At 38.2% G+C, this 12547-nt stretch overlaps 1 protein-coding gene across 3 annotated transcripts in view; it reads left to right on the top strand.

Annotated features, from left to right (window-relative positions):
- The window catches only part of ganaba (glucosidase II alpha subunit a), a 41593-nt gene that overhangs the window by 20961 nt on the left and 8085 nt on the right, over positions 1-12547 (top strand). For 2 of the 3 annotated variants that reach the window (XM_067437652.1, XM_067437651.1), the window contains 8 exons: positions 4951-5194; positions 6496-6560; positions 6634-6710; positions 6795-6869; positions 7241-7354; positions 7471-7583; positions 8181-8281; positions 11914-12423. In XM_067437652.1, coding sequence (XP_067293753.1) covers positions 4951-5194; positions 6496-6560; positions 6634-6710; positions 6795-6869; positions 7241-7354; positions 7471-7583; positions 8181-8281; positions 11914-12023 — 899 coding nt within the window. In that variant the 3' untranslated portion in view covers positions 12024-12423. Of the gene's footprint in view, positions 1-4950; positions 5195-6495; positions 6561-6633; positions 6711-6794; positions 6870-7240; positions 7355-7470; positions 7584-8180; positions 8282-11913; positions 12424-12547 lie in introns of those variants that run through there. The other variant, XM_067437653.1, reaches the window with a different exon arrangement.

Here is a 12547-nt window from a genome sequence, read left to right as displayed (position 1 = left end):
GGGGAAAACAGCACTTACACTTAAAGGAACACTCCAACCTTTTTAGAAATAGGACTTATTCTACTTTGCTACATTTAGATATGTGGGGAAATGCATTTTAAGCTAAGCTAGCGGCGACTCTGCCAAACTAAAACAATGCACTGAGACAAATGCATTTGCCCACATATCTAAATGTCTAAAGAAGTTGAATAAGCCCTATTTCTAAAAACGGTGGAGTGCTCCTCTTTGTAGATATGCATCTTTATGTTGTATTTATTTGTCCTATTGTCATTTGTTTATAAGTATATTTATTACTGACCGATTACGTAATTACTTGAAAACGTTTTACTTATATTAAGCAATGATTGCTGTGGTTTACTTTTAAGATGTTGGTCATATTTCTCACCCCAAGCGATTGTGTTATTAAAGATAGATAGCACACCACTGGACCAGCCTTTTTTGTTTTTGTAATAGGCCTACCAAACAAGATTCATGCATTTTGTCAGTTTTATTGCCATGTGTGACTATTGTGCATCTAACATAATATGGTTAATGTTGCATCCTAATTATGAAAAAAAAAAAAAAATTTTTTTTTTGCAAATTTATAGAAGTGACCATCACAAAATAAAAACTAATTTTGGTCAAATTTTTATATATATATATATATATATATATATATATATATATATATATATATATATATATATATATATATATATATATATATATATATATATATATATATATATATATATATATATATATATATATATATATATATATATATATATATATATATATATAATATATATATATATATATATATATAATATATATATATATATAATATATATTAGGGGTGTAACGATACGCGTATTCGTATTGAACCGTTCGGTACGAGGCTTTCGGTTCGGTACGCATTATGTACCGAACGGTTCTTGGACTAATTAATTAGATTTGGAAAATAAAAAAGTGTGTGAAATATAATAATATGCGTTCAACAAGATAGCCCAATAACCAAAACGACATAACAGCCAATGCCCCTGACACCGCCGAAGTGAAAGAAAAAAAAACACCAAATATGTTTTAGGCTGCTCAGTCAGGCGCTCGCTTACTCAGTAGGCTACGCAAAATGGCTATTGCGTTTAACAAACCAGAAATAGAAGATCCTCCAATAACCAACAGGTCTGGTGTTTGGGTGAACTTTGGATTCTTTGTAAGCTATGATGGTGTTGGCAAGAGTGATGGATTAAAAAACAATGGTATGTCGCATTTGCTGATGGTACAGCAGCGGGAATAATTCATGTCATGTCAATCAATTCATTTACGCCGACAACAAGACGATAAAAAGAAGAAACAGCCACAAACTATCCCACAAACTATCCCCGCAGCATTTAGACAGACATTTCCAACTTATTCAAATGGCAAAAGACATCACCGCGGCGAGTGGTCAATTTATAGCCGCGGATATGAGACCTGACGCCCGTTTCACACATACTGCAGTGTGAAGTAGTGCGTGTGCGGTGTGCAGTGCGTGTGCGGTGCGTATTTTTTCCCGTACCCATGTTAACGGATTACAGCTTTCACACTGCACGCGGATGCTGTACGAAAGCGAGAGAAAACGAAAGAAAAGACGAGAGTCGGCTGTTTTTGAATAGACTATTGTAAGTTTCTAATTTAAAATGTTTGTGATTTAAGGCTATAAACTATGTTTAAATGTTTTGCCACTTGTGAGATAAATCTAAAGTATATAAATATGAATAAATGAATTTAATAAAATGTTGTTTAAATCTAGTAGGCTACGTAACCTGACTTCTATTAAAGAGTAAACAAAGAGAACTGAAATTTTGACAAGGCATGTTCAGTAAAAACTTTTGGATTTTAAATAAAAAATAATGAATCAATGCTGTGTTTGTGGTGTGCAACAGCGGATCAGTTGCGGACTGCGCACTACAGGGTGTGGGGCTCCTGCATGGCACACGCAACGCGCACCGCACACGCTAATGTAAAGAGCTAATGTCTTATTCCTGTAACTACATAGAAGATGGGTAAAGTATAGCTCCATCATTGTTCAATGTAAAAAAAAAAAAATCATACTTTGTTAGTTTTAATAAAAAAATAATAAAAAAAGGTAATTTATCTGCCAATTTTTTCTTTTTGCTGTATCTAAAACATACCGAACCGTACCGAACCGAACCGTGACACCAGTGTATCTAATCGAACCGAACCGTGAATTTTGTGAACCGTTACACCCCTTATATATATATATATATATATATATATATATATATATATATATATATATATATATATATATATATATGCGCTAATCCTTGTGGGATTGAGCTATGAATAATACGTTTACTAATACTTTGTTCAATTTAAATAAATTAAATAATATAAGTTTAAGTAATTGAGTGAATCTGCATTTCCTATGCATGTTTTTTTTATTGCGCGATATAGGTCTTAAATTTTATTCATAATGGTCTTAAAAAGGTCTTAAAAAGTCTTAAATTTGGCTTGGTGAAACCTGGAGATACCCTGTTAACATGTTAATTGACTTTCGTGCCCATCATCGACAGAGTATTCTGTCATGTATGATGAGTGATGTTGTAATTTTCTGCCAATCCATGTTATCACTGTTATACAGTAGGGGGTGCTATTACGCATCTTCTGAAAGAGTACACAGTCTCTCGATCCAGGAACAAATGATAGAAGCATTGCTTAAGCACATGTAAGCTAACGTGATCATCAAACATTCAACGGCATATAAGTCACAACTGTTCTGAATGAAATGTTGAACCCAGGAGGTGGGATTGAACTGAAGTTTTGGGGGTGTTGATGGACTCGTGTATGTATTTTTCGCAGGTTTTTGCTCAATGTTGCTTTTTTTTTTTTAAAACTTGCCCACATTCGAGCATGTTTTGCATATTCAGATATTCCTAAAACAAAATATTCTGTGGGCAATGGAAATTTTGTGAAAATTATCAAAAATGCTGCTGCTGGCAGGCAAATTTAATTAAAACAAAATTGTGGGGAAAGGGTTAAATACTTAACTTTAAAAAAAAGATCACTATGAAATTTCTTAAATTCATTTGAATGTTTTCACGCTAATGATTATAGAAGAGTAGTATACGCATTTTTTTAAACAATGAATCATTACTGAATCTGATATCTTAAATTTAATTTTTGGGTGAACTAACCCTTTATGTCATTAATGACTCCCCCTAATGTCGTTCCACACCCGTAAGACCTCCGTTCATCTTCAGACACAGTTTAAGATATTTTATATTTTAGTCCCAGAGCATAATGCAGTCTATGCACCCTATACTGCGGGCGGCAGTGGCTCAGTGGTTCATGTAGATTGTCTACAAACCGAAAGGTTGGTGGTTCGATCCCTGTTTCTACCTGACCAAGTGTCGAAGTGTCCTTGAGCAAGACACCTAACCCCAGCTGCTCCCGACGAGCTGGATGGCGCCTTGCATGGCTGACATCGCCGTCGGTGTATGAATGGGTGAATGTGAGGCAAAATGTAAAGCGCTTTGGATGGCCATAGGGTCTGTTAAAAGCGCTATATAAATGCAGTCCATTTACCATTTTACCATTTACCATACTGCCATGTCCAGAAAGGGAATAAAAACCTCATCAGAGTAGTCCATATGGGACATCAGTGGGTTAATTAGAATCTCTTGAAGCATCGGAAATACATTGTGGTCTAAAAATAACAAAAACTACGACTTTATTCAGCATTGTCTTCTCTTCCGTGTTCCTCAAAAAAGATTCAAACGGTTCATGAATCAGTGAATCGATCAATGATTCGGATCGCCAATGTCACGTGATTTCAGCAGTTTGCAGTTTGACGCGATCCGAATCATGAATCAATACGCTGATTCATAACCGTTCAAATCTTTATTTGATGATTGAAAACTTGTTATTTTTGGACCAAAATGTATTTTCGATGCTTCAAGAGATTCTAATTAACCCACTGATGTCTCATATGGACTACTATGATGAGGTTTTTATTCCATTTCTGGACGTGGACAGTACAGTGTGCATACACTGCATTATGCTCTGGGACTAAAATATAAAATATCTTAAACTGTGTTCCGATGATGAACGGAGGTCTTGCGGGTGAGGAACGACATTAGAGTCATTAATGACATCAATTTCATTTTTGGGTGAACTAACCCTTTAACTATTACCACCAAGATTTTACCCTATTTATTTATTTGGTCTGATCTTAAAGTTTTCTAAAATGTGTGGCCTTTTTTTTGTTGTTTAAAACCCTCCACCAATAATCATCATGTACCATTAAGGAACGGTTGCATTTTAGTGCATAATAACTGAATATACAGAAAATATGCACCTACACAGCTCAAGACAACAATGATACAATATAAAACATTTTACACCGTATAATATAGAAACATTTCTTATCACAGTTGAAAATGTATCATATTTTTATGGATCGTTTTTTCTTTGACGAATAGAATTTTTTTTTAACAGCATTTAATTAAAATAGAACTGTTTTATAAATAAAATTAATGCATCCTTGTTGATTTTTAAAAGTAGATGTTTTATTATTATTATTTATTTATCTTACTTGGCCCAAACTTTTGATCAGAAATGTTTATTGGGCAGCAGGCAGATCCTCATATCAGAATGATTTCTGAAGGATCATGTGAAACTGAAGACTGAAGTAATGCTGAAAGTTCAGCTTTGATCACACAAATATTTCTAAACTGTATTCTGATCAAATAAATGTTGCCTTTGTGAGTAAAAGAGACCTTTTAAAAACATTAGAACATGTATAACTTCTAAACCTTTAACCGGTTGTTTACATTACATTTGCATTACATTTATAAAGCAGCACTTTAAGGTTACTGCAGAACATCATTGCAAATCATTAAAGTAAGTAAAGTCTTTTTATTTTTGTCTCTCATGATCTACCTTTGTCTTTCTCTTTTTCAGCTGATGTTGGCGGTTTCTTTAAACATCCCAGCTCTGAGCTTTTGGTGCGATGGTATCAGGCGGGAGCTTACCAGCCGTTTTTCCGTGCCCATGCTCACATAGACACGCCCCGCAGGGAGCCCTGGCTGTTCGGCCCGGAGAACACCGCCCTCATCCGGGAGGCAGTGCGCCAGCGATATGCTCTTCTGCCCTACTGGTACCAGCTTTTCTACAACGCACACCGCACCGGACAGCCTGTTATGAGGTGAGTCAGCCTAGTGACAATCAGGGTTAGAAATGAATTGGGGGCTTGGGGCAAAAATGAAGATAAACGAGATAAGCTGTCAAAAAATGTCCTGCATAATTAAGCTAAACATATTACGGCTCTTGCAGTAATGCGAAAATAAATGAAAAGTGTTGATTGCAGCATTACATTTAGCATTACATTCTGCTCATGTTGCATCAGATTTCTTTTGATACATTTTTTGCAGCGTTGTGCTGTCGAGCAATCAGGCGCTTAAATCAATCACCACTGAAAACGCAAAATGTTGTATTAGGTTTTGAAAAAGGCATCTTGCAAGCAATGTTAATTAAGGCAGAGTCCTGCACGGGTCCATTTTTTGGAGACCCGTACCCGCAAGGTTTTGCACCAGATCCGACCCGTGACCCATGAAAATATCATAATTAAATCCACACCCGCCCAGACCCCTTAATATTTGGCCCGTTACCCAACCCGTGCCCAAGATAAATCACACGCGCTAAAATCATTGAAATTAAAATGCTTTATTTTTTATCTTGCACCTCTTAACATCAACAGCGTCATGAATGGGCCAATGAAACAGACTGTGCCTTTAAAGACTCGTTGTCAACAATTTTATATACTCCTCCACTCACCAACTTTAGCCTACTTTTACTTCATACATTGCTATACCTATAACGCTTGCTCCAACTGGGCTACGAGAGGCATCAACAAAAGTTGCACTGTCGTGGTGGTGACGTGATGGGTCACATGGCATATCGTTGTTAGGTGTATAATGGTAATTTCGACATAGAAATTGTAATACAGTATGTTCGAGGGGTGAAGAAGGAGGTGGGAACCGGCGAACATTTAAAAGACTTTAACCAAAAAAAAGGAAAGTAACGTGGGCAGCCCCTCACGCACATCTGCCACGCGCGCACACATAATAAAACGTAAACGCAACTCAACATCAAATCCAGGTCTGGTGATCTCTCGTCCTTTATTGGTATCGCTCGTCCTTATATGCCTCCGAGCTCCCTCATGAGAGGACTCGAGATCGGTGTGGCTCGCAGGTGACACTCATTCACAATCACGCCCCGGTCTCGCTAGCTCTCTCCCTCGTCCACCTCGCCACAGAAATAATGCACGCATTTTTCATCCGGGCTACTACCCGCCCGCACAGAGTTAATTATCCGCCCGCATCCCCGCCTGTGAATTTTATAAATGTCCCAATCCACCACTTTTAGCCACTGTTATGCGGGTACCCGACCCATTGCAGGACTCTAAATTAAGGGATCATATCATTGATATTCTCATTCTTTTCATAGACCTTTATGGGTAGAGTATCCTGACAATGTCGCCACTTTCTCGATTGAGGATGAGTACTTGATTGGTGAGTGAATTATAATTATCCCAAATAAATATTGTGGCAGAGAAGACCAACACGGGTTATTTTCTCTTCTTAGGGAAGGATTTATTGGTGCACCCCGTTACCGATGAAGGTGCTAGAGGTGTCACTGCCTATCTGCCTGGGAAAGAAGAGGTAACGCATTTCTCAACAATGAATGGCACACTTGGAATGGATTTTTATTTCTGTCTAAACACTTCATCTGGGTTGCTCCTGTAGGTCTGGTACGATGTTCATACTTTCCAGAAGCATGTTGGGGATCAGAGCCTCTACATTCCTGTCACTATGAGCTCTGTAAGCCCGGACGCTTTATTAACTCTTTCATTTGTTTTCAAAGATTGCATAAATTAGGAGCCAAAATAGTGTTCTTGGGTTGTTTCTTATTATTACTCAATTTTTATTCAGATCAGGGCTGTTAGTTTACTGAAACCATATAAAAACATTGTTGTTGCTTTAAATAAAATAGACATAAAATGTATTGAAACTTTCAAGTCTCAACCATCAAATAGTTTCAGTGCTACCCTAAAAAGTTATTTTAAATATTCATTAAAAACTGTGTTTCAGTGGTAGTTTTCTATAATTGATTCCTGATTTGGTCTTTATCAGACAACTAAACCCTGCCTTTCTATCTGCTGCATCTGCACTTCCTCTGTCTCATGTTCCAGATCCCAGTTTTCCAGCGAGGAGGGTCCATTATCTGCAGGAAAGACCGTGTAAGGAGATCTTCCTCCTGTATGGAGAATGATCCATACAGTCTCTATGTTGCTCTCAGTTCTCAGGTAATTCCTGGTATTCTGGTGTGTATGTGAGGAAGCAATGGAATCCAAACCGAATGTGACCGTACACATGGATATTGCTTTCATATGTGTTCATTCACTGCTGTCTTCTGCTTCAGGGCTCTGCTGAAGGAGAGCTGTACATTGATGACTTCCATACCTTCAACTTTGAAAAGTCAAAGCAGTTTGTCCACAGACTTCTGTCTTTCTCTGCCAACACGTTGTCCTCCAGGTTGGTCTGCTGTCCTTTACTTTAAGGCTGTGACACCAAACCGACATCAAAGATAGCAGTGACGAAGCCGACTGTGTTGTTGGCTTGTATTGTGTGCTTCTGGGCCAAAAAAAGCCAATGGAAAACTATCAGTGTGAGAAGACATATTTGTCCAAATGTGTCTTGGCACATTCAAAATGGGAAACCAAAACTAGGACTGCATAAGTACAAACAGTAAAGCAAAGCAGCGATTGCTTACCATATTGAATCATGTTGATCTCTTTCCTCACTCCAGACGGCATGTTGTTATGAACATATTCAGGTATTGAAATGCTCATGTAAGATGACAGCCAATCAGAGTTCTCTCGCTCATACCGGTCAAACATGCTTAATCGGTCTAAATATCTATCAGTGGGGATCACTGACTTGTGCTGACAGACTTATCAATGACTGCCCAACATTGGCTGACCGTCGGCTTGGTGTGTCACAGCCTTCGTAGCATTTCTTGGTGTTTAAAAAAAAAGGTCTTAGGAGTTCAAAGTTGTCTGTGGACAGAAAAGTGCAGTCACACATCACTGCCATGCTGTTTCTGACCTCGTCTTTTGCTTGTTTTGTCAGAAATCTGTCCCCAGACTCCCAGTTTTCCACTGGCTCTTGGATAGAGAAGATTGTGATCATTGGAGGCAGTGAGCCGTCCTCTGTTACTCTGAAAAATGCAGGTTAGTGGCACTGTTGCTCGTCAAATATATATCTATTTAAAGTATTTTAAGGGTTAGTTCACCCAAAAACCCTAGGTGTATGTGACATTCTTCCTTCTTTCAGCTGAACACAATCAAAAGTTAAAAAACAAAAGTTATATTAAAAATATCCTGGCTCTTCTGAGATTTATAATGGGAGTGAATTGTTACATAAGCCCCTTTTACACTGCGATTCCGGCAAATACACAGATAATGCGACCCGGCATTTGTTCCCGGGCTGCTAGATTTGGTCTATTCACACAGCCAGCGAAATACCGTAATATGTGCGCTTTCACACAACTCGTAACGGTCCCGGGTCGAGTTGACACATGACATCCTGATGTGACGTATAATGGCGAGCGATCTCCGCTTCAGCGCGGATAGTAAGGAGCTCTTTGGTCTCGACTTGTGTCCAGTTTGCGCACATCTCTGCTTGTTTAATTTTAGTTTCTTTTGTATACGAACAGTCTCTGCGTTTAAAACACCGACTAGCTCTTCTGGCACTGCAGGGTTGTATTATTGAAAAAACAAGCTCTAGGAGTCGTACGATAACTACGTACACGTTGCGGCATTCGTTTCGGCTTTTGTTCACACAGCGCTCGTCCCGGGTCGAATCCCGCAATGTTACTAGTTCCCCGACCCGGGTCGAATTCGGTAATCAATCCCGGGACGTGGTTGCTTTCACACAGAAGGCGACCCGGCAATGTTCCGGGAATATTGCGGGTCCGACGTGCAGTGTGAAAGGGGCTTTAGATTTTGAAGACCAAGACAGGTGCATCTATCCATCATAAAAGTACTCTATATGGCACCAGGGTTAATAAAGGCCTTCTGAAGTGAAGCCAAGCATATTTGAAAGAAAAATATTTTTAACTTTATAAACTATAATCACTTACTTCTGGTGATGGCCATACTCGGCGAGTCAATTCACAGCGGAAGAGTGACCTCTGACCCAACGTATGATGTAGGAGTAGCATAAGCTCAGGTGAGAGTAGACTCAAACTCAAGCTCCTCCCACATTTCACTTTAAAAAATTTGACTAATTCTAGGCTGACGTGGTCATACTTTATTCTAGGCAAAATATGAGTCGCTCCATTGGGCTGTAATTATGGGGCGTGTTTCAACCGAACCAGGAAAGACCTCAATTGGATAGACCTACAACCAATCGGAGCAACGAAGCGAATAGTAGTTATCAAATGTCAACAGAGCTCAACTGCACTGTGTTGCCAAGTCTGCGGTTTTCCCACACGTTGTTTTCCATGTCCGCGGGTTGAAGTGACTATTATGTTATATATAGACCCAGGAATGCGAATTTTAGCAGGCAACCTTGCCAAAGTAACACACATTTTACCCTCCAAACACAATTTTTTTCCCCCGGAGAACCCCCCGGAAAGGCTTTTGGGCTTGTTTTGGGAAAGTAGTTGGTGGGTTTTGTTGTAAAAAAAATAAAAGAATGTAAGGATACACAAAGTACTTACCCAACATGATCATCATTACTGAGAGAAATAGTGAAGGTGAATGCAGATACAAACAAGCTCTCCGTTTAGGATTTGAACAAATCCAAGGCAAGCGCCTTTGATGACATGGATACATGGATGACATATTATGTTACATCATCGTCTAAAGCCCGCTCTGATGATTTCATTGGTCTGAACAGTTTCTGTTCGGGTATAATTACTCCTCTATGGATCAAGTCCAGACCGAACTGCCCGAGCTCAAATGTTGTGGGCGGGGCTGAGTTCGGCTGGCATCCAGGCTATACTAATTTGTGAGCAGTGTTTTGCTTTATCCTCTGCGCTTCCGTGTTCGTCAATACGTCGGGTCAGAGGTCACTCTTCCACCGGGACTCCACTCGCGTACAGCCGGAAGCCAGTGATTATAATTTATAAAGTTATGGAAACTATGGATATTTTTCTTACAAAAACACATGGCTTCACTTCTGAAGGCAAGAGCTTCAAAAACTCAGTTACTATTCTAAAGCTTGGAAGAGCCTGAGTATTTTTTGAATATAACTGATTGTGTGTGGCTGAAAGAATGAAGTCTTATACACCTGAGATGGATTGAGGGCGAGCAAATCATGGGATTATTTTCATTATTGGGTGAGCTAACCATTTTAATGTGAAATGTTGGTGTTCGTATGATACCATAATTTGCTATGGGTGAGTGTGCAGACTGTGCACTACATGAATTAATGTCAATATGACAACACATTTTAATGTCCTAAGATTAAAGCAGTAAATTGACTATAGCACATGACCTCTTGTGGTTTATCATGGCTAAGAGGTGTTTTTATTAATGTCAAAAATATGACCACTATTACCCCTTAAATGCATGACTGTTTCACCAAACATTCTTACATATTCAGGTCTTAAGCGACCCGGATCTATATCTAACACAGATGGATCTGTACCTGTCGCGATAATGAAATAAAACAGCTGATTTTAGAGGAAAAAATACAGATGAATAAAATAAAGCATATTTCGTTACCTTTTAAAGCCTGGAAGGGTTCAATTTGAGCAGATGTTTTATACTATTATCACTGTCCTTGTCAGAGCACATTTCCCAGGACATTCATGCATCTGGCCGATCTCAAACATATTCTCTTATTTTCAAATAAATAAATATTTTGATCACTGACAGTTTCCTCACCAGATCCATGTTCAGTTCTTGCTCTGCTGTAAATCACTGAGCCATTTCAAGGTTTGCAGATTATAATTATTAGATTAATTATAGTTTTGTTTTCTGTCTGAGGAGACTGAGTGAACCATCATTATTGTGTATCAGACATTGCCATCTTTTGGAATAAAGGTGGATTACACTTATTTCGTCATGATAGATTAATTTTTATTCTGCATTTATTATTGTGCAGTTATTATCTTTCACACCTCGGGTCGTTAGCCACCCTATACAATTTTGGCCAAAAACTAGTCGAAAAACAGGCTTTACATTTTCATATGTATATGTGTACGTATAATAATAATACGTGTGTGTGTGTGTATATATATATATATATATATACACACACACGTATTCATATGTATGTATGTATGTATGTATAATATATCTATATATATTTTGTTATATAGTTTAAAATAGATTGATTGAGGAATACTAAGAAAGTTGATGTCTAACTAAAAAAAATGAATTAGGAGGAGGGTAGGAAATGATGTCCCAGGTCGCTAAAGACCCAGGGTATGCATTTAAGGGTTAAAGGGAATGAAAATTGTCATTTAACTCTCCCTCAAGTTCTGTCCTTCAGATGAGACGTTAAACTGAGGTCCTGACTCTGTGTTCATAAAAAAAAAAATCCCAAGATGTCCTTCAATAAAGAGTAGGGCTGTAACCCTCGCATCCTTCCCAAATTTGCCCATTGGGCTCTGTCCATCATGGCCTCCTAATCATCCCCATACACTGATTGTCTTCATCACTCGGCCTCCTCTCCACCATTTAGCTGTTGTGTGGTGGGCGTTCTGTTGCAATATGGCTACAGTACCCAGAAAAGTGATATTTGTTAACTTCTGATGCTGTCAAAGTAAATTTGGGTCCTGAAGTTTATCCAGTTCAGATCCACTGTTTTGGCACAACATATGGAATTATGATGTTTGTCTGTTTTTCAGATGGCACTGAGTCGGCCTTAGAGTTTGAGTATGATGCTACACATGCAGTTTTGACTCTACGTAAGCCAGCGGTCAATGCAGCGGCAGACTGGACTGTACTTTTGCGGTAACACAAGGATCACATGCAAACAACAGAAGGATGGCACATAATATCACATGACCAGACACAAGTGGTAAAAATGAGACCAAATAGAGAATGGGATCATGAGGAATCAAATGTTTTTAAGATGATATTTGTATGTATTGAGGTTAATATGTAGTTTGTTTGAATGTGCAGGACCAGGACATTAAGAGGTGTTTGATGACACTCTTAAACTTTGTGATTTCAGGCTGAACTTTTCCACGTAGACATGTGGCATTTAAATTAGCAATTTAAAAGGAATAACATAGTGGAGGTTGATTTATTGTTTTTACAATTTAGGATTTTCTTTTTTCATCTCAGGTCATGAAGTATTTGGGCATCAAAAAAAAATAATTTTAACATCCAATAAAGGAGTTTGCACTAAGAAATTGTTTTGTTTTCATTTTTAAGTTTTCACTAAGCCAGTTATTATATCTGTGCATTAGGGAAAAAGATCACTTAAACAAAATACAAGAGCATGCAAGAACGGCTCTTATTGCTTTTTACACATTT

This window comes from Pseudorasbora parva, chromosome 3, assembly GCF_024679245.1.
Source record: "Pseudorasbora parva isolate DD20220531a chromosome 3, ASM2467924v1, whole genome shotgun sequence".
NCBI lineage: Eukaryota > Metazoa > Chordata > Actinopteri > Cypriniformes > Gobionidae > Pseudorasbora > Pseudorasbora parva.
Note: the sequence above shows the minus strand (reverse complement) of the source record. Positions and strands in the feature narration are given on the sequence as shown.